Here is a 27,257-nt window from a genome sequence, read left to right as displayed (position 1 = left end):
GTGGCAGAACGATTGAGTGGCAAGCTCCGCCCCGATGCTCTCTAATACTGAAACCTGAGCAAACAGGTTTCAGGCTGGGGAGGGGAGGCTACAAATAAGACCACTGAATGTATGAGTGAGTGGGTCTCCACTTCTTGTGTCTTCTCTTGGGGCTCTTTTTCTTCTGTTGGTTTGCCTTGTACAACTTTGGTGTTACGCTTTTGTGTTCACCTTATTATATTTTATTTTGTTATGTTTTGTTGTTACCTCTTAATAGCCTGTTTATTTTTTCTAATGAAAGACAGAAAAAAGATGACCTGGATGGAAGGGGAAGTAGTGACAAACTGGGAGGGACAGAGCAAAGGGAAACTGTGATTAAGACATATTGTGTATGTCTTAGTTAGGGTTTTACTGCTGTGAACAGATACCACGACCAAAGCAAATCTTATAAAGGACAAACTTTAACTCGGGCTGCCTTACAGGATCAGAGCTTCAGTCCATTATCATCAAGGATGGAGCTTGGCATCATCTAGGCAGGCATGGTGCAGGAGGAGTTGAGAGTTCTACATCTTCATCTGAAGCCTGCTAGCAGAATACTGTCTTCCAGGCAGCTAGAATGAAGGCCTTAAACCCACACCCACAGTGACACACTCCAACAAGGCTATACCTCCCAATAGTGCCACTCCCTGGGTCAAGCATATACAAACCATTATAGTTTTTTAAAAGAATTTATTTTAAAAAGAGATATGAAAACATGAAAATAATATAGTCACATTTTGGTAAAAAGAATGCATTTATCTTTAATATATGTTGGGAAACAACTAGGGTATATAAAATTAGATATTATGCACAGTTTTTAAAAGGTTGATTTGAAATCTTTGTAAAGGACTGGGCACACAGGTCAGTGGTGGAGCACTGTACAAGGTCCTGTGCTTGTTTCATAGAGCATGCATGCAAACTCTCGCAGACGTTCAGTAACACATTTTCCTTTGTCCAATAGAGCCAGAGTTGCTTCGCTGGCTAGGAACACTGCTAGGGATGAAGGCAAGACTCTGTGCTTCCAAGTTGCCTTCTTGGGTGAGAAGAGTTCTTGTCAGGTTAACAGGATCCTGTGAATGATGAGTGTTGTGACCACTAGCCAAGTTGCAGTCCAACATACTCCAGAAGATCTGGCTGAAAGAAGAAAACTCCAGACACTTAGACTTTGATGGCTGTGTTGAGAAGGAGAAGGGCCCAGCATGGGGATACACTCCTCCATGAACCTAATCCCAGTTACCTGGGGAAATCCTCTTCTTTGCAAAAGCTCAACCTCTTCAGGTGTTAAGAGTTTAGAAACTCTTCAAATCTCATTGGCTTGGCTGACTCCGGTGATGGTTACTTACCACAACTTATCCGTAGGACAAGGAAAGAACCAATCCCATACACTGGAGAACAACGAGATATGGCCATGTCAGGTGTAGATAGATGACCTTAAAAATTTCTAACTTTAGGATTTCTCTACCACACTAATCATTTGTACTAGGAGGAAGTGGGGGAAAGGTGACTGGAAAGAAAGGAAAGCGGATAACAATGGAGGGAAGAGAAGGAGAGGAGAGATCTGAGATCATAGGAAGTGATAAAAAATGAGAAGAAAAATTGGTGTGCTTTCTAGGAAATTTCTGGTAGCAAAAGAATGTCAAGATTGGTTTAGCCTTCCTCAAATAGCAGAGAGGGGTGGTTTTGTTTTCTCTGCAGCCATTCCCACTTTTAAAGGGATAGTATTACCCTTTCTCCTTTCTCCAGGTCTTGGAATGTTGTATTGACAGGAAGTTGGCCAGCCTAATTGTGGTCTCAGAACCCAATGTCTATTACATTGGATCTGTAGTGAGAGAGCATGCTAGGGGGAGATGAAAAGTTGTGTCTGAGAAGGCTGAGAAGGGAGGAAGAAAATAGAGGTCCACAGCCCATGTGCAGAAACAAGACAAAGACGAGTCTTACCCACAAGAGTAATCCCTCAGAAACACAAAGAGCAATGTCTCCAGGACCCAGGTTCTCCAGAGATAAGTTATTATGGGCATTGCCATAGTCAGAATCTGAGCCCCAGTAGCTCTAAGAACCTGGCTCAGCCACTCATCTTTAATAATCCAAATAAAGAGATCAAGTAATAGTAAGGCTTTGGGGGATTTGTTAAAGAAAACTACATTGGGAAGAGGGAAACGAGGTCTAGGAACACCCACACTATAATCCACACTCGGGTCCTAATATGTAATTTAGGTTTACATAGAAAGCAAGAGGTACACATAAGTAAGCAGTCTTAATCAAAGCATGGTCCCACATGGTTTTAATCTCTCCCGCAAGGTGTTCTGGCAAGTTGTGATAAATGTGAAATCTCTTCCCTGGCAACAAGTCCTTTCTCTAGCCTTTTACTCTACCAATATCAGATTCCTGGAGAAATTCCAATTTCTTGGGGTCTGTCTTAGTGTTCTATTGCTGTGAAGAGACATCATGTTCACAGAAATTCTTATAAAGAAAAGCATTAACTTGGGGCTGGCTTATAGTTTCTGAGGTTTAGCCCATTATCCGCATAGCAGGAAGCATGTCAGCATGCAGGCAGAAATGGTGTTGCAGAAGGACTGTATATCTGGACTGCCAGGCAACAAGAAGAGAGAGAGACTTGACATGGCTTGAGCATTTGAAACTACAAAAGCTCCCCACCCCCACCCCCACCCCCAGTGACACACTTCCTCTAACAAGGCTGTTCTTCCTAATCCCTGTACAGAAGCAACACTCCCTAACCAAGCATTCAAATACATGTGCCTGGGCAGGGGACTGAGGGGGGGTATCTCTATTCAAACCATTGCAGTGCCCATTGTTTTAATGGTCTGATATCCAAAATGAAGGTTACAGTATCTTGAGTGTTACATTGCCCTTCTCTTAGTTTTTACACCTCGGTGTTTTTGTTGTCATTGGTGTTTCATATAATATATTCTGATCATGATGTTCCCTCTTTTATCTTCTCCCAGATCTTCCCCATCTCCCCACCCATCCAACCCTGCATCTTCATTCTCTATTTCTTTAGAAAACAGGCAAACAAACAAACCAGAATAAAACAAACAAATGACAAGACAAAGAAAAAGAATGAGAAACACATACACATACAGATACATAAAATCAGAAGCCATAATATATTAACAAAAGACCAGACAAAGTTTTTTTTATAAATGTCCAAACAAATCATTATGAGACACACACACACACACACACACAAACACACACACACACAAAACAACAAAACTTTCCAGAATACCACTGAGTTCATTTTGTGTTGGCCACCTACTGCTAGGCATGGGCCTGTCCTTCAGTATGGTTTGTATACCCAGTAAGGCTTCACTGGACAAAACTAAATTTTCCATTGCACTTAGGCTCAGTGGTTAAGAGCACTGATGCTCTTCTGGAGGTCTTGAGTTCAATTCCCAGAAACCACATGGTGGCTCACAACCATCTGCAATGGGGTCTGATGCCCTCTTCTGGTGTGTCTGAAGAGGGCAATGGTGTACTCATATACATTAAACAAATAAATAAATTCTTTAAAAAAAAGAGATTGACACTTGGAAATAGCTTTTGGGTTAGGGATGGAGGCTCATGTCCACTTCCCCCTATCAGTGCTGGGATCCCATCTGGCTTAGACCTGTCCTGGCCCTGCACATGCTGTCATGGTGTGGTGGTTTGTATATGCTTGGCCTAAGGAATGGCACTATTAGGAGATGTGACCTTGTTGGAGTATGTGTGTCACTGTGGGTGTGAGCTTTAAGACCCTACTCCTAGCTGTCAGTTAGCCAGTCTGCTCCTGTTTGCCTTCAGAACAAGATGTAGAACTCTTAGCTCTTCCTGTACCATGCCTGCTTGGATGCTGCCATGCTACTTCCTTGATGTAAATGGATTGAACCTCTGAACCTGTAAGCCAGCCTTAGTTAAATATTGTCCTTTATAAGAGTTGCCTTGGTCATAGTGTCTCTTCACAGCAGTAAAACCCAAACTAAGACACATGGTCTCTATGAGTTCATATGTGCATCAATCCTGTTATGTCTGGAAGGCATTGCTTCCTTGGTGTCTCCCATCCCTACTGCCTCTTACAACCTTTCTGCCTCCTCTTCTGCATAGCTACTTGAGACATCAGTCTTGAGGTGAAACATTCTTGCATCTGAAACAAATATCACAAATATAATATAAATAGGAGCCACGGTGAGAAGACAGTGAGTGTCAGGTAATTGGGCATAAGAATAATTTCTCCATAAGCCCTTGACTTTAGTTACTTTTGGAAGGATTAGTGGAAGTTACTCCCATTTTAGTTGTTAACTTTGAGACAGGGTCTCACTAGGAAGACTATACTGGCTCCAAAGTATTTTATCCTCCTGCCTTAGTCTCCCAAGTGCTGGGATTAGATGAGCCAACGTGTTTCCCTTTCAACAGCTAATATTGAAATTATCTATCCCCAAATGGAGAGTATATTTGCCTCTTAAGAATATCTTTATGCCTGCCAGGAGAGTTATCTGACCATAACATGGTCACAGAAAAAAATTGCTACTGTAGGTTTGAACTATTCTGGAAAACTGTGTACATTGGGGCAAAAGGATAGCACTTTTAAATATGGACCATGGGGTAGCTAGAGTTCTGGAAGTTGTAGACAATTTCATTAAATGGTCCCCCAAGTCCAGTTGTTTCCAGAGTTAGAGAAACCAAAACTAACTTAGATGCTATTACCTTACCATTGCTATTTACCATTTGTGATTAATTTGCCAGGATCTGTGTTATATGGATTAGGTGCATCATTCATTTATTCCTTATAGCATTGTAAGAACAATTATTTTGCCTTACATTTAAGAAAGCATAGCTTGGAGAAATTAAACATCTTAGTTAGCCATAGATATGACAGTTAAACTCAGGCTGTTATAATTAAACTCGGTTGTCAGTTTGGTGGGCTATGGAATCACCTAAGAGACACATCTGTGAGCATCTGTTAAGGATGTTTCCAGAGCTATTTAAATGAGTAGGGAAGGTCTCTACTCAATGTGGGCAATGCCATTCCATAAGCTGAGGCCTCCAACTTAATGAAGGTGAAAAGAAGGAAGCCTTTGAACACCAACATTCATTTCTCTGCTTCCTGACTGTGGACATGGTGTGAAAAGCCATCTGACACTTCCATTGCCACGCCTTGCCTGTCGTGATGGACTGTATTCTTACATGTCCTATCTTATGCTGTTTTGGTATGGTGTAGCTGGTCTTAGCTACTTTGTGGGTTCTTCTTTTCACCGCCTTATCTACCTCCTGCCAATTTTACCCCCTAACACTAGATAGAAGAGAGAAAAATGATAGGGGAGAGAGAGAGAGAGAGAGAGAGAGAGAGAGAGAGAGAGAGAGAGAGAGAGAGAGAGAGAGAGAGAGAGAGAGAGAGAGAGAGAGAGATCCCTGAATCTAACAATCTAATTTTTTTTCCCTTTTGTTTCTTCTTTGAGCACAACTACTAACAAACCAAAAACAACTTTTCTAAACTACCACCAACCACAAACCTTGACTCCCTGGGACCTAGCATCTATATGAAAGTCCTTCTAAAAAATTACCTAGAATTCTAAACATTACACAGTTGCAGAAACTATCTGTAAGTGGCAAAACCACACCTCTGCTAGGGCATGAGGCAAATCATAGTCAGCTGCTGTGAACAGTCCAAAGGAGCCCCACGTCCCCACACCTGGGATTAAAACAAAAGCACATTCTTATCACTATAGTGTGGGACAATAAAAATAACTAATACAGTGACTATATCAGGAGTGGTCCCAGATGTGACTGACTCTAAAATCTAGGACTTCAATGGTACCCGTGTAGGTCTGAATTAAAGGGGAGTGACGCTATGTGAACAGATGCTTCTAGGCAACACAGAGAAGTCTGAATCATGAAGCCTAGAGTTTCTTTCCTACCTTTACCAAGGAGCATCATACTGGCACAGTCTCTACCTGTGGATGAGACTCTTGCTCTCTCTCACTCATCCACTTTCCTTACTTTCTTGCCTGAACTACTCTACCGTTTTTCTACTTTCCTAGCGGTTCTGATATCTCAGACTGTCCTATAATTATTCAGGACTCAACTCTTGGAAAAGATAAAGTGAGCTGGCTGCTGGTAGGTGGCTGTGGAGTCAGACAGAAGAAGCCAAGTCACTCGAATGTCAGTGACACCTTTGAGACTCGACACAACGCTCTCTGTCAGAAGGTGGAGTAGGAACCTCACACCTTTCTTCCTTCGAAAGAAACCAGTCATCTTGTGCCCACCTCAGCTCCCTGGGTTCTTACCTAGATCACAAGGTAGAGTGAAGTACACTGTGTCGTTCTTGCTGCTTACAGGATTGCTGACTTGGCAGGTGTAAAATGTAGACTTGTTCTGTGGTGTGACGATGAGATCGAGCACATATCCTGGACTCTTTTTGGGGAAAGGTCCCGAGCTCTCATACCAAGTATAGTCAACATGCTGGTCCTTTACCTCACACGATAGCCTCAGGTGACAGGAATCAGTCGACGCTTCAGTCTTATTGATTTCTATGGAAGGCTTGGGCACAGGATCTGATTTTTAAAAAGTTTATTATGAGACAGTGTGGGTGTGTGCGTTTGTGCAGTATTTATGACACAAAGGTTTAGCCAACAAACTGCAAAGGGAGCCAGGGAGGGGCCATACTTGCCATTTAAGATGGCTGTGGACAAGAGTCTCCTACAGATGGAGCCAGCGAGCAATTTTGCCTTCAAGGGGCTGCGTTTTGGTGGTGATACTAAAGCAGATTCAGGAGGGGGAGCTCGAGGCCATTGTATGCCATTAAGAACAAAGGGAGGTGATGCTCATCGTTGAGCCAGGTGCTGCTGGGGAGACCAGCTGGCTTTTTTTTTTTTTTGGATATTTTCTTTATTTACATTTCAAATGTTATCCCCTTTCCTCATTTCCCGTCCAAAAGCCCCCCCTGTCCTACAACCCCCTCCCCCTGCCCACTAACCCACCCACTGCCGTGTCTCTGTCCCGGCATTCCCCTACACTGGGGCATCAGTCCTTCACAAGACCAAGAGCCTCTCCTCTCATTGATGTCCCACAAGGCCATCCTCTGCTACATATGTGGCTGGAACCATGAGTCCCTTCATGTGTACTCTTTGGTTGGTTGTTTAGTCCCTGGGAGCTCTGGGGTTACTGGTTGGTTCATATTGTTCCTCCTAGGGGGCTGCAAACCCCTTCAGCTCCTTAGGTTCTTTCTCTAGCTCCTCCCTGTGCTCAGCCCAACGGATGGCTATGAGCATCCACTTCTGTATTTGTCAGGCACTGGCAAAGTCTCTCAGGAGACAGCTGTATCAGGTTCCTGTCAGTAAGCACTTGTTGGCATCCACAATAGTGTCTGGGTTTGGTGACTGTATATGGGATGGATCCCCAGCTGTGACAGTCACTGGATGGCCTTTCCTTCTGTTTCTGCACCAGCTGGCTTCTGTGTTTCCTGACTATCAGAGATACTCAGGGCCTGTTCTCCAACCATAACCCACTTCAAGCACCAGTGAGCTACTCTGTCCCTCAAGAATTCTGGAGTTCAGATTCAGAGAGAATCCTGAAGGGCCTCAACCTATACACAGAGAAACCTGAAGCTCGTCACACTGTCATTATAGAATGCTTAAATCTATAAACCTCCCATCTTTGTCTCCATTGTGAATCGGAAGCTCATAAAGAAATATGGATTTGTTTAGTTTGCCCAGATGATGTGATGTCTTTTTCTATGACTCCCTAAGTACTTAATAAATTTACTGTTTGCTTCATTCTGGTTCACCATGAATTCTTTTCCAAGGGGTAGCCAAGGATACAGCTTTACTTGAACAGAAATCTCCAAGGGGGAAAGTGAACTCTTTAGGTCACTGGTTTAGTTATCACCCACCCCAAACACACACTGTGCCTATGGCCATCTTACAAATTGTAGAAAGCCATGAGACAAAGGCTAGAACACATAAATTTAACTGCAGAACAGGCTAACTGGTCTTTTCCTGAGGAAAATGGAAATTATTTCTGAAACTATTTTTAATTCTGGACCAAGGAGAATATAGTATTAAATCCGCCTATTTTGAAAGAGAAAAAAAGATGTACAGTTTCCACTTATTCATGGCCTCATAGATTTCTTTGTTCTTGTCTCTATCTGTGTAGCAAGAAGACATACTACAGACTTTCTTGTTCCTTTGGGGACATCCATTTGGGTAAAATTGGATCTTTGATGATCTTACAGAAAAGAATTCTGTGGTGAACCAGAATGAAGCAAAGTTAGTGAGTTTATTAAGTATTTAGACAGATTACATAGAAACAAACATTACACAATTTAAGCAAACTATAAATAAGTGAATTTTTTTATGAGTTTCTGATTGGGCGCAAAGCCCAAGCATTGAGAATTCTGTCTTGTTAATGGCAGGATCTGTAACTTCCTGAGGCTCAGAACTCTGAACAGGCCCCTGTTCCTTGTTTTTTTCATTTCTCAGCCCTTCTTAGCTCTTCTACACTCTCTTGAATTTTCTATGGAGTTTCATAGCATATCTCTCTCTCTCTCTCTCTCTCTCTCTCTCTCTCTCTCTCTCTCTCTCTCTCTCTCTCTCTCTTTGGTAAAGTAACAAAGAGTTGATTTCTTTCACTTCCTTCCAAAAACCCTTACCAAATATGGACCAAGAGATATTACTATCTTACATCATGGTGTCACAGCCACTGAGTAACTAACTAGAGGGATTTTAAGGTGTTAAAAGGACATGTAATGACAATACATATTTGTGGGGTACTTAGCAATAGTTCAGTATGCATCAAGAAAGTTAAGATTTGCCTCCTCAAATATTTATCACTCCTATGGTTTGGGAATCTCTGAAGTGTTCTTTTCCAGATATTTTGCAATACTGTTCTATGGAGCCCAGAGATAACCCCTTCTATTTAATTGTATGTTGGCATTCTCTATCCAACTGCTCTCTAGTGACTATGAAATCAACCTTCCACGAATGAGTGAGAGGGAACACAGCAGTTTGTCATTCTGTACATACTTATTGCATTGAACCAGAGCTTTAAACCTAGGTCTCTCAGAGTCCAAGGATAAGTCCCTAATCTTATTTCCATATGAACTGGTTAGGCTGGAGCTGTAAGAGGAAATATTTGTCACACTCAATCTGATAGAACTGTCCTTGAGTGCTGTCTCAACTTATCTTTTTAATATCATTTTTTCTACAAGTCTGATGAAGTCCAAGTTCAGAGAAAATTAAAGTACATTCAAAACAAATTTAGGTTGCCTACAGGGTGGAATAAGAGAACTAGTGAAGAAGTAGTCTTTATTGTTTCCAGTCTGGCATTGTTTCCTCTTGTATGCACCTCTTCAGGAGGGCCTCATGTTAAAGGTTTGGTCATTAGTAGGCAGCACTTGTGGAAAGTGATTGACTTAAAAAGCTTTGATCTCATCAGTCAGTTGATTCATTGATGGATTTATAATTGAATGGGCTATTGGGAAATGGTAGAAACTAGAAGGAGGGAAAGTGTTACTAGGAACATGTCTTTGAAAGGCATGTCTTATCCTTGACCCTTCATTCTAACACCTCCTTCCCAACCTGAGGTAAGCACCTCTGGTCCATTGCTTGCCTCTGCCATGATGCTTTGACTCCCAAGGTCCCTTAGCAATGAAGCCAGTTGCCCTACAACCTCTTAAGCTATTAACCTTACCTTGTCTGAATTTTTCCCCAAGGGTATTTTGTCATAGTAATGAAAATCTAACACAATTGCTCTTTAAATCTTAAACTTACTTCAGAGGAGATTTTAAATAGGCAGCAGCTATCAGCTTTGATATCTGGTAGGTCAGGCTCACTCTCAACTAGATGTGTCTCCTGGAGAAATGAAATAAGTGTGTCCTAGTGTTCTCTTCTCCCTCTCAGTCAACTCCCCTGATTCCCAGTAGACCATCAGGGTCCCAGAATGGGCCTTTGTCCCATGACTCCAAAACTCACCAAATACTTCCAGGGTTATCTTCAACTCGTTCTCAGTTTCACGCAGCACTCTCATGTAGTAGGTACCTTTGTCCTCTTTCCGGACATTAGAGATATGAAGTGCACCATTGTTTTCTTCAAGATAAACCCTGCCTTTAAATTCAGACTCGAAGATTGTCTTTGTACTATTATAGTTGTACTCTAAAATCTTCTGATTTTTAGTATGAAGCCAGGTGATACGTTTATATGGTCCAAGTGGGTCCTTATGGATTTTCAGGGTTACATTGCTGCCGGTGGTGGCATTTATATCTGGTATTGAATGACCTGCCAAGGAAAGTCAGAGTGAGATCCATCTTGGAGAAAGCAGTGCTATCCAGTGGCCTAAATTTAACTTGAGCTGGTAGAAGAGGAAGAAGTTAGAGCCTATGAAATGGGGTAAGGCAGGACAGGGTGGAACAGAACTTACCAATTATAATCCCAAATTTCTGCTGTTATACAAGAAGACGAAGGACACTAAGATGATCCTGATACTATCTCATTCATAGCCTCTCAGGCTCTCTCCTTTCCCCCCTCTCTGTCTCTCTGTGTCTCTCTGTGTGTCTGTGTCTCTGTCTCTGTCTCTGTCTCTCTGTCTCTCTGTCTCTCTGTCTCTCTGTCTCTCTGTCTCTCTGTCTCTCTCTCTCTCTCTCTCTCTCTCTGTCTCTCTCTCACAGAATTTGAAATAAATCAGTCCTAAGTATCCCTCTATGGGCCTGTTTCCTATTTGTTCAGTTGTATTCAATTAGCACATTAGTCACTGAAATCGTTATTATATAATTATAATCTAACATATTTAATACACAAGTGTGCACCTGAGCATAAAAACAGATAAACATGGACTGGGGTGGTGGCGGTGTGCTGCTTAGTTGATAGAGTGTTTGCCTATAATACTAGCCTTCAGGAGATATAGGCACTATCTCAAGTATCACAAGTTCAAGGTCATCTTTGTCAACATAGTAAGCTTGAGGCCCCTGTCTCAAAAAATCATTAACTGTATAATATCTTGTTACTATAGTAAAGAAAGGGACAGGGTAGGTTTGGACTCAGCCACTCTTTGGAGTATAGAATAGAGAATGGAGGAAAGCTAGGGAAATCTCTTTGGAGCCATAGCCACTAATGTGAATTAGAAGAAGTTTAAGACCTAATACTTGTTGAGAATCATGTGTCAGTCACTATATGAGAAGGTGGGAATATGTCAGAGTGTTAATCATCAGAGGCCCTTGAGCTAAGAAGTAAATATTCCTGCCAGGGAAGCAGCTAGCTGACTGAAGACCTTTAAGTCTCCTTCTGCTCCTACAGTTCAAATCCCCCAGGTTCATCTCCAGATCTGCAGCAGAACACTTTCCCCCCTATCACCCATGGATCGCACAGATATTCCCATCCAGACTTCCTTACCACAACCCATTGCTTTGTCCCAGTCTCCAACTCCAGCAGGCACTTCCTGAGAACCCAAGGCCACTCTGACCAGGGAAGCAAGTAGACTGACTATAGATCTTTATTCTCTCTCCATTCCTCCTCCAAGTCCAACCTCCCAGTCTCATCCCCAGCTCTGTAGCAGACCTTCTGCTGTGGCCTTCCCCCAGTCCGTACCCATTTCCAGGGGACTAAGTAAATCCTTGTGGAACACCTTGCTTTCCTCAGTCTATGGACCCCACTCAGTCTTGCCAGTCCAAACCCTCTCCAAAGGTATAAGTGTCAGCTCCCAATACCCATAAAAAAGATTCCATTTTACTTGAAATCTCCAGTGACCACACCACCCAGGCAACACACAGATACCACACCCTCCTAAAATAAAGAGGTGAAAAAAAAAAACCGAGGAACAAGACACCCACCCAACAAAGACAAGACCAGATAACAGCACCAAGAGCTACAGTCTTCCAAATCTCAGATGCCTAGATGCCACTGTAAAACCACAACCAATAATAGCCAAGACAACATGACTCCACTAGAGCCCAGAATATTGAATACTGAATATTGCAACCTATCTGAGGCACAAGAAAAAGATCAAAACAGCATTTATGAATGTGACAGAGTAAAGACAAAATGAATATGTCTCTTGAAGAAGTCTATGTAAACACCAACAAACAGTGGAAAGAAATGAATCAAACCCTTCAAGACCTGAAAGTGGAAAAAGAATCAAACCAATCTGTAGGAAATCAGAAAATGAAAAATTTAGGAACACGAACAGGAAGCAAAGTGGCAAGCTTCAGCAAACAGAATATAAGAGATGGAAGAGAGGATCGCAATCAAAGACACAATAGATTAAGTGGATACATCATTCAAAGAAAGTATTAAAACTAAAAAACTCCTGACACAAAACATTCAAGAAACCTGGAATACTTCGAAAAGAGCATATCTATGAATAATAGAAATAGAGGTAGGAGAAGAAACATAGGTCAAAGGCATAGAATATATTTTCAATGAAATAATAGAGGAAAGTTTCCATAATCTAAAGAAGGAGATGCCTAGCAAAGTATTAGAAGCTCACAGAACTCCAAATAGACTCGACCACAAAAGAAAGACTTCCTTGGCACATAATAATCAAAACACTAAATGTTCAGAACAAACAAAAATTGTTAAAATTGTTAAAGCAATGTTAGAAGCTTCAAAGGAGCTAAAGAATACGTAATTTATAAAAGCAGACATATTAGACTTATACTGACTACTCAGTGGAGACTCTAAAAGCCAGAAGTATCTGGACAGTGTGCTGCAAGACTCCAAGAGACCCTGACTATTATACTCATAAACACTTTCAATTACAATACCTGGAGAAAATAAGATATTTCACGAGAAAATCCAAAGTTAATCAGTATCTGTCTAAGACTCCAACCTTTCAGAAGATGCTAGAAAGAAAACATCAACCTAAAGAGGATAACTACATCCAAGAAAATATAGGGAATAAGTAATCCCAGACATGCAAAGTCAAAAGAAGGAAAAAACACAGTATCAACAACAACAAAATAATAGGCATCAACAAGTGCTATTCATTGATATCTCTCATTATCAGTGGTCTCAATTCCCCCAATAAAAGACACAGAATAACAGAATGGAGGCAAAACAGGATCCATCCTGCTGCAGCTAAGAAACACACCTCAACATCAGGGATAGACATCACCTCAGTGTAAAAGCATGGGAAAATATATTCCAAGGAAATAGACCTAAGAAGCAAGCTGGTGTAGCCATTTTGTTATCTTGTACAAACACAAGTACACCCACATTTGTAAAAGCAACACTACTACAGTTTAACCTTCACACACCAATAGTGGGAGGCTTCCATACCAAACTCTCACAATGGACAGGTCATCCAGACAAAAACTTAACAACAAAAAAATACTGGAGTTAAGAGACATTAAAAACTAAATGAAGCCAATACATGTCTACAGAACATTTCAACTAGACAGAAAAAGAATGCACCTTCTTCTCTGCACCTCATGGGACTTTCAGACACAAAGCAATAAAAGATACAAAAGATATTAAAGAAATTGAAATAACTCCGTGCATCCTCTCTTACCACCATGGATTAAAGATAGATATCAACAACAAAAAGTGACAAATTCATGGAAACTGAACAACTCTCTACTAGATGGAAAATAGACCAAGAGAGAATTAAGAAATAAATTAAAACCTTTCTAGAATTGAGTGAAAATGAGTACACAGCGTACCCAAACTTCTGGAACACAGTTAAAGCAGTGCAAAGAGTCAAGTTTATAGCAGTAAATGTCTATAAGAAAAATGAAAAAAAATGTGGAGCAATCTCATTCTAGTAACTTAACAGAACACCTGAAAGCTTTAGAAAAGAAAAAAAAAAGTAATCACACCCAAGAGGAGTAGAAGGCAAGAAAGAAACTCAGGGCTGAAATCAATGAAATAGAAAGAAAGGAAAATAAACAAATCAATGAAACAAAGAGTTGGTACTTTGAGAAATTTGACATATTTTTTATCCAAATTAACTAAAAAGCTAAGGGTGAATGCCCAAATGAACAAAATCAGAAACAAAAAGGAGACAAATCACAAGAAAATACTTTAAAGACCTACACTCCACCAAATTGGAAAATCTAAAAGAAATGGATATTTTTTTATACATTACCTTTAACAAAGTTAAATCAAGATAAGAAAATTAAACAAACCTAGTGAAATAGAAGCAGTCTCAGGGATTAAAAAATCTTCCAACCAAAAAAATGATCATGGCCAGTCATGGCTCAGAATTTTACCAGATTTTCAAAGAAGAGTTAATGCTAATACTCCTTAAATTATTCCAAAAAAAAAAATAGAAGCAGAAGGACCATTGTCCAATTCATATTTGTGAGGCCACAAATACCCTGATACTCAAACCATAGAAAGACTCAACAAAGAAAGATAATTACAGGTCAGTTTCCCTTATGAATATTCATGTAAAAAATTCAATAAAATACTTACAAACTGAATCCAAGACACATCAAAAGATATCATCCACCATGATAAAGTAGGCTTAAGCCCAGAGATACAGGGATGGTTCAACATACATATATCAATATATCATAGATAGATAGATAGATAGATAGATAGATAGATAGATAGATAGAGATTAGATAGATAGATAGATAGATAGATAGATAGATAGATAGATAGATAGATATAGATATATCCCACCATATAAATAAACTCAAATTTAAAAAAAACCACATGATCATCTCTTTAGATGCAGAAAGCCCTTTGACAAAATCCAAAGTCCTTCCTGATAAAAGTCCTGGAGAGACTAGAGCTACAAGAAACGTACCTAAACATAAGTAAAGTGAGTTTATAGCAAGCCAGTAGCCAACATCAAATTAAATGTAGATAAATTCAAAGCATTTCCACTAAAATTCGAAACAAAACAAGGTTGTCTGCTCTCTCCATACCTATTCAATATAGTACTTGAAGTCTTAGCTAGAGCAATAAGGCAACTGACAGAGATCAAGGGAATACAAATTAGAACAGAAGAAGTCAAAGTTTCTTTATTTGCAGATGATATAACAGTATATATAAGTGATCCTAAAAATTCCACTGGGAACTCCAATATCTGATAAACAGTTTCAAGCAAAGTAGCTGGATACAAAATTAAGTCAGTAGCTCTCCTATGTACCAATGGCAAACAGACAGAGAAACAGGTAAGGGAAACTACACCCTTCACAAAAGCCTCAAATAATATAAGGTATCTTGTGTTAATGCTAATCAAGCAAGCGAAATACTTGGATGATAAAAACTTCAAGTCACTAAAGAAATTGAAGAAGATATCAGAAGACAGATCCCAAACATAAAAGGATCTATGGCTCCAGAACTTTCAAAATTCATTCAAGCCTCCATTTCAGTATTCCATCATCCTTCCAGTCCATCTATCCACTCCACCATTTGTTGAGAACTTATCTGTTATGTCACAAAGCAGGGCCCACAAAAGGCAATGCTACTGATGATGTCCTAAGATGATGGCCGCAGGCCCAAGCCAGGTGAACAGAACTCTTACCAGGTAAACTGAAACCTAAACCCAGCCAGGCCTCAGACACCTTGTGATTTGGGTCCCTATTTGTCAGGGAAAGCCACTATTGCCATTCTCTGAGCCTAATGCAAGCAAAGTATACCTTGTTCCCAATTAGCTCAAACAACCTATGTCTGCTAGAGACTTGTGATAGTTTGTATATTCTTGGGCCAGGGAGTGACATCATTTGGAGGTGTGGCCTTATTGGAATAGGTGTGACCTGGTTGGAGTAGGTGTGTCATGTGGGTGTGGGCTTAATACTCTCACCCTAGCTACCTGTAAGCCAGTCTTGCACTATAGCCTTTGGATGAAGACGTAGAACTCTCAGCTCTGCCTGCGCCATGCCTGCCTGGATACTGCCATGCTCCCACCTTGATGATAATGGACTGAACCTCTGAACCTGTAAGCCCGTCCCATTTAAATGTTGGTTTTTTTTTTTTAATAAGACTTGCCTTAGTCATGGTGTCTGTTTACAGCAGTAAAACTCTAACTAAGACAGAAGTTGGTACTGGGAGTGGGGTATTGCTGCAATAGGCCTGACCATGCTTTTAATTGAAAGAATGTAGATTTGGGGACTTTGGATTTGGAACACAGTGGAATGCTTTAAATGGGGCTTAATGGGTCATCCTAGTAGGAATATGGAAGACTGTTACTGGGAGTAATTTGAACGGTGTTGACCTGGCCCAAGAGATTTCAAAGGAGAAGAATCTCAGAATGTGGCATAAAGACTATTTTTGTGGTATTTTGTCGAAGAATGTGGCTACTTTTGCCCTTGTCTGAAAAGTCTGCCTGAGGCTAAGGTGAGGCTATTCAGATTAATTGCTTTGACAAAGGAAGTTTCAAAAAAGCCCAGCAGAGACTTTGTTCTCTGGTTAAGTCTTATGAAAAGAAGTTAGAACAAACATAGCAAGCTTAGAAAGGAAAAAAAATATATAATATGTGGTTTGAGTATTAAAGGGGTACCAGGAAGTGAAATGGAGCAAAATCCTGTGTTCTAGGAGATAACAGATTAAGGAAGTGGGACCTTCGGGCAAGATCCTGCCCAGCTAAATTTAGATCCAGGCATGGTGGTACACACCTTTAATCCCAGGAGACAGGCATGCTGATCTCTGCATTCAAGACTCCTACCCTGTCATATAAAATCTGCTTGCTTTCCTGCCAAGTCATTGCCCTCTACTCTCTGAGACAGTTTTGTTCCAAAATAACCTTTTTATTCCCTTGGAGTAGTCTAGTTTGGTGGTTTCACTATATTTGCTTACACTGGCTGTTTTGTCCTTTGACTGATGCAGATAGACCAGACACTTGTTTCCAAGTTGCTTCTGATTGGTCCAGTCTATATTTGACCATCCTTCACACAGAATATTTTCAGTCTAAACAACCACAAGCCCCCATACCTGAGTTTTGGAAGCAGCAATGCAAGTGCCCTGGCCTTTTAAAATACACTGCCCAAGAGAACATCCTCACTGGGACTCTCATTTTATGTTTTTAGATAAAGTGAAATGTGTCCTAGGATGACTTCAAACTCACTATATAGTCAAAGATGACCTTCAATGACAGGTTCTCTTGCCTTAGCTTCCCAGATGCTGGGAATATATTCATGTGTCATCATGTCCAAAATTTAAGTCTTTGGATATACATCCACATTTATTCCCACTCTTATTTCCATGTGAATTTAATATATGGCCCAGGTCAGTGATTTCTATTATCTATTGCTATTTTGGTATTTGGAGCCAAAATATTACCTTTTTTTTTTTTTTTTTTTGTAGAAGAGGGATCTGTTCTGTGATTCTAAGAATCTAACATTCTAAGTCACGCTGGCCTCTGCTCACCAGACTCCAGTAGCATTTCCTCATTGGAAATAACCAAAAGTATCTCAGGCATTGGAACAAAAGTTCCCCATCCAGAGTTACAGAGACAAAGTTTGGAGCTTAGACTGAAGGAAGGACCATCCAGAGACGGAGAGACTGCCCCACCTAGGGATCCATCCCATAAACCCATAAACAGCCACCAAACTCAGACACTATTGCATATGCCAGCAAGATTTTGCTGACAGGACCCTGATATATCTGTCTCTTGTGAGGCTATACCAGTGCCTGGCAAATACAGAAGTGGATGCTCACAGTCATCTATTGGATGGTACACAGGGCCCCCAAAGAAGGAGCTAGAGAAAGTACCCAAGGAGCTGAAGGGGTCTGCAACCCTATAGGAGGAACAACAATATGATATGAACTTACCAGTAACCCCAGAGCTCATGTCTCTAGCTGCATATGTAGCAGAAGATGGCCTAGTTGGCCATAAGTGGGAGGAGAGGCCCTTGGTCTTGCAAAGATTATATGCCTCAGTATAGGGGAATGCCAGGGCCAGGAAGCTGGAGTCGGTGGGTTGGGAAGCAGGGCAGGGGGAGGGTATAGGGGATTTTCAGGATAGCATTTGAAATGTAAATGAAGAAAATATCTAATAATAAAAAAAGAACATTTAATAAAAAAAAAGTTTCATTAAAAAAAAAGTTCCACCGGCTGTGGTGGTGCACGCCTTTAATCCCAGCACTTGGGAGGCAGAGGCAGGTGGATTTCTGAGTCTGAGGCCAGCCTTGTCTACAAAGTGAGTTTCAGGACAGCCAGGGCTACTGAGAAACCCTGTCTCGAAAAACCAAAAAAAAAAAAAAAAAAAAAAAAAAAAAAAAAAAAAAAAAGTTCCCCACCCAATCCATGAAGAACTAACTTAGGTTATCCCAAACAGCCTCTCTAACAAGCCTCAGATGAACACTTGAAGATGGGAGTGCTCAGAATTTGATGATAGAGGAGAATATGCCTTAGAGCCTTCTCACGTGGGAAAGTGCAGAGAAACAGTTGTGAACAGGATGCTGTTCCTTCCTCCTCAACCATCTGCATGTAACAATTCTAATTACTGGATATGTCTGCTTACCAAAGAAGGAAGTGATTTGTTGGTGGTTAACGTCTTGACGCATCCATTTTTAATTGTTATGGATATTTCTGTTATTTCTAAGAGGGTAGATGAGACAGGAGTAAAGCGAATGACTGTTGGTTTTAATCTTTTACAGCAAAGCAGTGTGTCTAGACCTCAAGACAAAGTGACAGTACTTACCTGTAGATTATATTAGGAATAGAAATGATCCTGCCTCTGTGTATACATATACTTGTGTGTTATAAAAGCTTAATTATATTTGTTATGATAGCATATAATTGTATCTCAGCACTTAAAAGTTTGACTCAATAGAATTATGAGTTCAAGGTCAGACTGTGCTACATAGTAAGCCCCTTAAATAACACAAACATGCACACACACAGAGACAGACAGAGAGAATCAGAGACACAGAGAGACAGAGACAGAGAGAGAGAAAGAGAGACAGAGAGAGAGAGGTGTCATAATCTCATATGAAGGAATTACTCAGGAAAGAGAAAAATGCTCTAAAGAAGAAATTCTGATTACTAAAACCATAAATCTTGTATTTTTAATAAAATTCTTTAAGAAAAAACTGCAGCTGAGACTTAAAGGTGTGGTGTCACCTGGAGCTCTCTGATGAGGTCATGTATTTACTTATGTAAATATGTAAACCTATATAAACCCACTTAGGAATTAATTTGGCAATAGATATAAAGACCTTGGACTTAAGACTTGGTGACAATCGCAGGATGTCCTTTTCTGAGACAGGGAACATAGTGAGGTTAGTAGGCCACTTGCCGTGGATTCTGAAGCGTGTAGGAAAGGAGAAAAGGAAACAGAGAGATCACAAGGCACGTGAAAGGACAGAGAAGGGGAAGAGAAGGCTTTGTTTTGTTTGCTTGACTCAGGGAATGAAATGACTTAAGTTCTTGTATAAGTCAAGATTCTCTAGAAGAACACAACTGATAGGATGCTTTATTAGATAGATTTATTAGAGTAGCTCACAGGCGGTGGCCCAGCTAATCCAACAATGGCTGTCTCCTAATAGAGTCCAAGAATCCAGCATGAGGGTGAATGTCTCAGCTGGTCTTCAGTAGACATCAAAATCCTGAAACAGTAAGCTCTAACCCAGGGAAGGAATGGACTTGCCAGCAAGAGTGAGAGCTAGCAAGGAAAGAGCAAAACCTTCCTCCTTCCTCGTCCTCCATAGAGGCTACCATGAGAAGGTGGAGCTGGATTGAGGACAGTTCTTTTAACTCTAATGATCTAATAATCTAATACTAGCATCCAGCATTCAAAGACAACAGAGGCAAGATCCATTTAAATGCAATGAGCACAGTCTGGATACCGGCAGGAGGGGACTGCAAGATGATGAGTGACCTTTGTGCTCAAAATTTCAGCCCTCTCATTTGCCATAGCAGCTATTGAGAAGGTTCACTTTTTTTTTAAGTGAAATAAAGGTAACTATTTTAGAAAGCTTAACCCAATGGCAGTATTCAAAATCAGCTAGGTACAGAGAATGGTCCAAAAAGAGCAGTTAGGACTGGTGAGTGCTACCATTTCGTCCAGAATGAGAGACAATGGATGTTGATAGACTTGCACACGTCTGGTTGTTCGAGACAAGGGAAAGAAGGGAACTGGGGATACTAGAATTCTGGCTTGAGAAACTGAACAAATGGATGTGCTATTAATTGGGGCAGACAACAATGAAAGAACAGAAAAGTTGGGTAGGAGAGAAACTATGGGACATGGGCTTTTGTTTTTATTTTGTTTTTTGTTTGTTGAAGACAGAACCTTCCTATTATCTAGCTAGTGTGGAACTTGTCATGTGGACCAACCTGGCCTTGAACTCCCAAAGAGCCACCTGAGTGGGGGGATTAATGGTGTGCACCACCATGCTTGGCTATGGGAAATTTTACCCCTCCCTTCAGTATTATCTACTGGGGTTTCTGCTCCCTTTCCCTTGAGGTGATCCAAGTCAGTGATCCCAGCAGTTGGGGAGCAGAGGCAGTAAGACCAGGAGTTCAAGGTTGTTCTTGGTTACACAGCAAATGTGAGGTCAGCTGGGTTACAGAAGACCCTGTCTCAAAAGAACAGTAACAATAATGTCCCCTCCTCTGGAAGAAGGATGAGCATTCGTGGCTGCTTCAGTAAACAGAATGCTGAAGTTCAACTTGCAAAGCTAGGTGAGAACTAACAGGCAGTAGTGGCTGGTCCATCTTAACTGACTGCCAGATACATTACAGTCCAGACACTGGCCATGCGGTTCAAAATGCCTGCAGGTGACTCTGGGCTCCACCGTGATCTCTCTGCAAGTAGCAGAGGAACCGTGAATGAACAGTACCTATCGACAACCACCTCTGATCATGAGTGAGATTAGCTGTAGCTATTATTTTCAGCACTGGCTCTGGGGGCACTCGTTAGACAGAAATAAAAAGTCAGAACGAAAAAACCCTGATGAGTCAAAGTTTGAATGCGTGCATCTGGAAAGTCTAGAGTAGATGCTTGAAAAAAAAGAAGAAGAAGAAGAACAGAAATTCAGATCTGGGGTGGAGGTAAGAGGTTGGGGCCTGAAAGTTCATGTATGAGTATCCCCCACTCGCATCTGCCTCATGCTTCGTGTGTCCCCAGAGCTTCTTGACATTTGAAATTTCATTGAATCTGACTAGAAGTTCCTCGGAGACAGGGAAAGTAAGACATCATGGCCATTTTTGAGTGGAGGAAACTAAGTCATGAAAAAGCCCTACAGGCTGAGCATGCTGGCACATCTCTTTAATCCCAGCACTCAGTAGGCAGAGGCAGTTCGATCTCTGAGTTCGAGGCCACCCTGGCCTACAAAGAGAATCCAGGACAGCAGGACTACACAGAGAAACCCTGTTTCAAACAAAACAAAAAAACACCCTACAGCATGGAGTCCAGATAAAACACAGTTCTTCTCATACCCAGTATAATGCCATTTTCAGTGGCCCCTTCTATAAGGAAGAAGGAGGAGGAGGGAACAGGAGGTTTCCATTAGATATGATGGAGCAGGAACACATGTCAGAGCGAAATGGACTCTGGGGACAGGCTGTTGGAGAAGAAATAACCTGGGATGACACAACAGCAAGTATCTGGAGAGCATAGCTGTGGAAGTTGACAGTCTAACATACAGATAGTTAGACTAGGGGTAATTCCCTCCCCCCCCAACCCCCGTATTGCACTAGAGCTGATTAAGTCCATAGGGCTCTGAAGTATTACGGGGCTGACAGAGTTGTATTAGGATTAATAAAGTTTATTAAAAACCATTTATAGACCCTGAGATGAACCCACACACCTATGGTCACTTGATCTTTGACAAGGGAGCTAAAACCATGGAAAAAAGACAGCATTTTCAACAAATGGTGCTGGCACAACTGGCGGTTATCATGTAAAAGAATGTGAATTGATCCATTCCTATCTCCTTGTACTAAGGTCAAATCTAAGTGGATTAAGGAACTTCACATAAAACCAGAGACACTGAAACTTATAGAGGAGAAAGTAGGGAAAAGCCTCGAAGATATGGGTACAGGGGGAAAATTCCTGAATAGAACAGCAATGGCTTGTGCTATAAGATCAAGAATCGATAAGTGGGACCTCAGAAAGTTGCAAAGCTTCTGCAAGGCAAAAGACACCATCAATAAGACAAAAAGACCACCAACAGATTGGGAAAGGATCTTTACCTATCCTAAATCAGATAGGGGACTAATATCCAATATATATAAAGAACTCAAGAAAATGGACTCCAGAAAATCAAATAACCCCATTAAAAAAATGGGGCTCAGAGCCAAACAAAGAATTCTCACCTGAGGAATACCGAATGGCTGAGATGCACCTGAAAAAATGTTCAACATCCTTAATCATCAGGGAAATGCAAATCAAAACAACCCTGAAATTCCACCTCACACCAGTCAGAATGGCTAAGATCAAAAATTCAGGTGACTACAGATGCTGGCGAGGATGTGGAGAAAGAGGAACACTCCTCCATTGTTGGTGGGATTGCAAGCTTGTACAACCACTCTGGAAATCAGTCTGGTGATTCCTCAGAAAATTGGACATAGTACTACCAGAGAATCCAGCAATACCTCTCCTGGGCATATATCCAGAAGATGTTCCAACTGGTAAGAAGGGCATGTGTTCATAGAAGCCTTATTTATAATAGCCAGAAGCTAGAAAGAACCCAGATGTCCCTCAACAGAGGAATGGATACAGAAAATGTGGCACATTTACACAATGGAGTACTACTCAGCTATTAAAAAGAATGAATTTATGAAATTCCTAGCCAAATGGATGGACCTGGAGGGCATCATCCTGAGTGAGGTAACTCAATCACAAAGGAACTCACACAATATGTACTCACTGATAAGTGGATATTAGCCCAGAAACTTAGGATACCCAAGATATAAGATACAATTTGCTAAACACATGAAACTCAAGAAGAACGAAGAACAAAGTGTGGACACTTTGCCCCTTCTTAGAATTGGGAACAAAACACCCATGGAAGGAGTTACAGAGACAATGTTTGGAGCTGTGACGAAAGGATGGACCATCTAGAGACTGCCATATCCCGGGATCCATCCCATAATCAGCTTCCAAATGCTGACACCATTGCACACACTAGCAAGATTTTGCTGAAAGGACCCAGATAGAGCTGTCTCTTGTGAGTCTATGCCGGGGCCTAGCAAACACAGAAGTGGATACTCACAGTCAGCTATTGGATGGATCATAGGACCCCCAATGGAGGAGCTAGAGAAAGTACCCAAGGAGCTAAAGGCATCTGCAACCCTATAGGTGGAACAACATTATGAACTAACCAGTACCCCTGAGCTCTTGACTCTAGCTGCATATGTATCAAAAGATGGCCTAGTCGGCCATCACTGGAAAGAGAGGCCCATTGGACTTGCAAACTTTATATGCCCCAGTACAGGGGAACACCAGGGCCAAAAAAATGGGAATGGGTGGGTAGGGAAGTGGGGGGGAGGGTATGGGGGACTTTTGGGATAGCATTGGAAATGTATTTGAGGAAAATACGTAATAAAAAATATATTAAAAAAAAACGGAGCTCCTTTTAGCAGAGAGCTTCCTCTTACTAAAAATTCCTTCACAGAGCACCAGGCATGAGGTATATGTAGTACAAGGGTCCTACTTCCCCACCTCCCCAGGTCCCGTTTCTCTTGTCCTCCTGGGAAAAGAGATGGGGCCTCGTTTTCCAGAGCTGAGGAACACGTCCCAGCCTTCCCCCCAGTCCCGCTGCGAGCATGGTAGCACCCAGCCCAGGAGCATGCTCATTTCCAGGGTTGAGCTACATCCCACCTCCCCTTTCCCAGCTGGCCATGCCTTCAGTGCACAGCCGGACACTTGGAGGAAGCTACCTTGAAATCCAGTTCCCAAGGGCAGCAGTAGCAGTTCCAGGACCAGACACCATCCCTGTTTTATGAAGCACATAATACTTAGAGAAGCTTCCCCAGAACACTGGAGACAACTGTAAGAGAAGTCAGGGCGCCTGCCCTTCAATCAGGAAGCAAAACCCAAAACCGGAAGTCGTATGAGGTTTTTCTGTTTTTTCTCTATTTCACGAATTACCATACACAACAGGAAAGCAGACCACTACCATCACACCACATGGAATGAGATTTCAAATTCTCCTACCCACTAGAGATCAACAAGAAAAATAGCTTGGCTTAAAAGAATGGATTTTTCAGCAGTGCACTTTGAGCACTGAGGCCGAATCTGCTGTTGCCTGTGGGGAGTAAGGAGAGGCTGTGACTGGGCAGAGACCACCAGCGTCGCAGAGGGGAGTTGACTATCTCCAGCCACCTCCAGCAACGCCCATCTGTCCGTTCACATGGCCCTCTGCCCTGTTCCGCATGCAGCCTGCTTCTACAGGAGGAGACACCAAGTCAACTCACTACCTGACATTGGGAATCATGTCTTATGCTCCTGATCACACGAGAGGTCTATGAGATAGCTACAGCAGGTATCAATTCTTGTACCTTATTGAAACTCAGAGTCAGGTTTGCCTAAGTCATGTGTCAGTTATGGTGAACTTTCCCATTTATTCTCCACATGCAGAAAGATGTTAAGATTATGAGTCTCACCAGAATCTTCTAGAAATCAGGTCTGGCCAGCCTCCGGCCCTTTTCTTATGCCTTTCTGCACTGTGCCTGCTGTTTTCTCTGCCCAGCATGGCAGACAGCAAAGCTTTGAACTAGAAGAGAAGATACGGCAGGAGCAAATGAGCAAGGTTTTATGGTGGATTTAGGCAGAGACAGTTTTAGATTACACATTAAAAAGGAACTGAGAAGAGGAGGTAGGGCAAAATGAGAGGACCAGCAGGATGCGGAAATAGGCGTGGTCCAGCCCCATAGTATCTCAAAAACCAACTCCCCACCCATCTTAGCAGAGTCTTCCTAGAAGCAGGAGAAAGAGGACAGGGTTGCAAAAATACGCAAAGAGCAGGTGTGGAGAACCAGCTGCAGCACTTCCAAACATACAGCACGGTGCTCAGGCTGTAGACGTGTCTTGGTAGTTAACAACACTTGTTCTTGGAGGTCACCCAGGTTTGATTGATTCCCAGTATCTATATGGAGGCTCAGAACCATGTGTAACTGTAGTTCCAGGGGATCTGCCACCCTCTTCTTACCTCTTCTCACGGAGAGTAGGAATGCACATGACATACATATGTACATGCATACAAAACAGCCATACACATAAAAATAAATAAACCTAAAAAAAAAATACAGTTCTCAACATGGGCGTGGTGGTGGTGCACCCCTTTCATGCCAGCACTTGAGGCAGAGGCAGAAAGGCAAAGGCAGAGATGGTCTCTGATCCAATGTGTCTCACACCCTAGAGTTGATTCTCAAGTTCCCTGAGAAGATCTGTCGTTTTTTGGCTAGCCTAAGAATCTAAGGCAGAATGGAAGAGCATAGCTAATGAAGGTTTGAAATCGTCCCCTTTCTCCTATGTATGGTTTGCAAGAGATCCCAATGGAGGTAGACAATGAAGTAGGAGGCTAATGAACTAATAGGTTACTTGGCATTTGTTGTCATTTGGCCCACTCGTTCCATCAGCACATGCCAGGTCCATCATGTGTACATATTCTACCGTCCACGAGGAATCCAAGACTAGAAGTCTGGACAGAGTTCTAACTGAGTCCTGCCTGGGCTGCAATCATTTTTTTTCTCTCTTGCCTCCTTGCTTTGCTCTCTGCCTGGAGTGCCTTTGTCCTCTTCGCTACTCCTCAACTAGATACCCTCGCGGTTTGCCCCCTCTAGAGATTCAGAGTCACCTCCCCTGCATCTCTTTCTTCTGGCTTCCTTGAACTCTCGTTCACATCACTTCATAGAAAGCTCAGCTCTCAAGGAAGCAGTACAAGCTCCATCCTGGCATTGTGAAAAGATTTTTAATTAAAATGATTATGTGGCTGTGGTGGCTTGAATACAAATGACCCACACAGACTCGGGTGTGAGAATTTTTGGCCTATAAGGCTTGGCACTATTAGAAGGAGTGGCCTTGCTGGCTGCCTGGTGGGGAAAACGCTGCGCCAGCATAGAACCGGCGGAAGGGAGCAGAGCCAGTCAGCGGAACCCTCCTCACACGGCACGATGGGCTCGCTGAGCCCCCTCCATCCTCAGGGTGCGAAGCCCTGGCCTAGACCCCGCGGAGATGTCCAGTTGCGGCGCTTGTACCTGCAGCGCTGTGGCCGCCCGGCTTCTCACCACCTCGCTCACCTCCGCGCAGAGAGGTATTTCGTGTGGGCGCATTCATGTGCCAATGTTAGGAAGCCTGGGGACCTTGGACGCTCAGGTTCTGCGCAGAGCTTCTCTTAGGACCTTTTCAGAAACACCAGCATACTTTGCCTCAAAAGACGGTGCAAACAAGGATGGCTCCTGTGGTGGTTCCTTTGCACAGCCTAGATGAGAAGACACTTGTACAAATACTGACCGAGCCACGGAATGCTGTTATCCCTCAGCATCAGGCCTTGTTCAGCATGGATAAGTGTGAGCTGAATGTTACTGAGAGTGCTCTGAAAGCCATAGCGAGAATGGCCCTGGAAAGAAAAACAGGTGCACGAGGTCTTCGGTCTATAATGGAAAAGCTGTTACTAGAACCAATGTTCGAAGTTCCTAATTCTGACATTGTGTGTGTGGAAGTTGACAAAGAAGTAGTAGAAGGCAAAAAGGAGCCAGGATACATTCGGTAAAGCATGTTCTCAGGCCAGAATAGCGCCAGAGTTAGGGTCCCTACTGCTTGAGTTTATTGGGCTGTCATTGAAATTCGGTTTTGTAAGGAAAGAAATAATCTCCTGAGTTTTCTACAAGATAAAAGTAATATGGTTTTAGAAAAAAAAAAGAAGGAGTGGCCTTATTGGAGTAGGTGTGGCCTTGTTGGAGGAAGTGTGTCACTGTGGAAGCAGGCTTTGAGGTCTCATCCTCTCAAACTATGCCCAGTGTGTACACAGTCTCCTTCTGCTGCCTGTGGATCAAGACGTAGAACTCTCAGCTTCTTCGCCAGCACCATGCCTGCTTGTGTGCTGCCTTGCTTCATCCCATGACAATAATGGACTGAACCTCTGAAACTGTAATCCAGTCCTGATTAAATGTTTCCTTTATAAGAGTTATAGTTGTCATGGTGTATCTTCACAGCAATAGAAACCCTAACTATGACAATAACTATTATAGAAAAGTTATCCCCCACAGATGAAAAATACGAATTTAAAAGTAAATTATGCATAATCTCCTTACCCAGTGGGGAAAATAGTACTATTAACTTTCCAGTACTCAATATTTCCTCCTAATATCTTCAATGCTTATGTACATTCAGCTAGATAACTGGAATTCCAC

The 27,257-nt window shown here is 42.0% G+C and overlaps 1 protein-coding gene across 5 annotated transcripts; it reads right to left on the bottom strand.

The window, feature by feature from the left end:
* Window positions 1-691: 691 nt before the first annotated feature.
* Window positions 692-24,705, bottom strand: Cd48 (CD48 antigen). Of its 5 annotated transcripts, none has more exons than XM_006496637.3 (5): window positions 24,510-24,705; window positions 9,984-10,286; window positions 6,300-6,566; window positions 4,096-4,159; window positions 1,159-1,403 (listed from the first exon to the last, which is right to left on the bottom strand). In XM_006496637.3, the coding sequence occupies exons 2-5, from the start codon at window positions 10,036-10,038 to the stop codon at window positions 1,358-1,360; spliced, it is 432 nt and encodes a 143-aa protein (XP_006496700.1). In that variant the 5' UTR covers window positions 10,039-10,286; window positions 24,510-24,705; the 3' UTR covers window positions 1,159-1,357. The 5 variants fall into 5 exon arrangements, with proteins under 5 accessions (XP_030100636.1, NP_031675.1, NP_001347696.1 ...); XM_006496636.2 differs by lacking the exon at window positions 24,510-24,705 and adding an exon at window positions 23,784-23,953; XM_030244776.1 differs by lacking the exons at window positions 1,159-1,403; window positions 4,096-4,159 and adding an exon at window positions 692-1,152.
* Window positions 24,706-27,257: the final 2,552 nt, after the last annotated feature.

The sequence above is a fragment of the Mus musculus genome, chromosome 1 (genome assembly GCF_000001635.26).
Source record: "Mus musculus strain C57BL/6J chromosome 1, GRCm38.p6 C57BL/6J".
NCBI lineage: Eukaryota > Metazoa > Chordata > Mammalia > Rodentia > Muridae > Mus > Mus musculus.
Note: the sequence above shows the minus strand (reverse complement) of the source record. Positions and strands in the feature narration are given on the sequence as shown.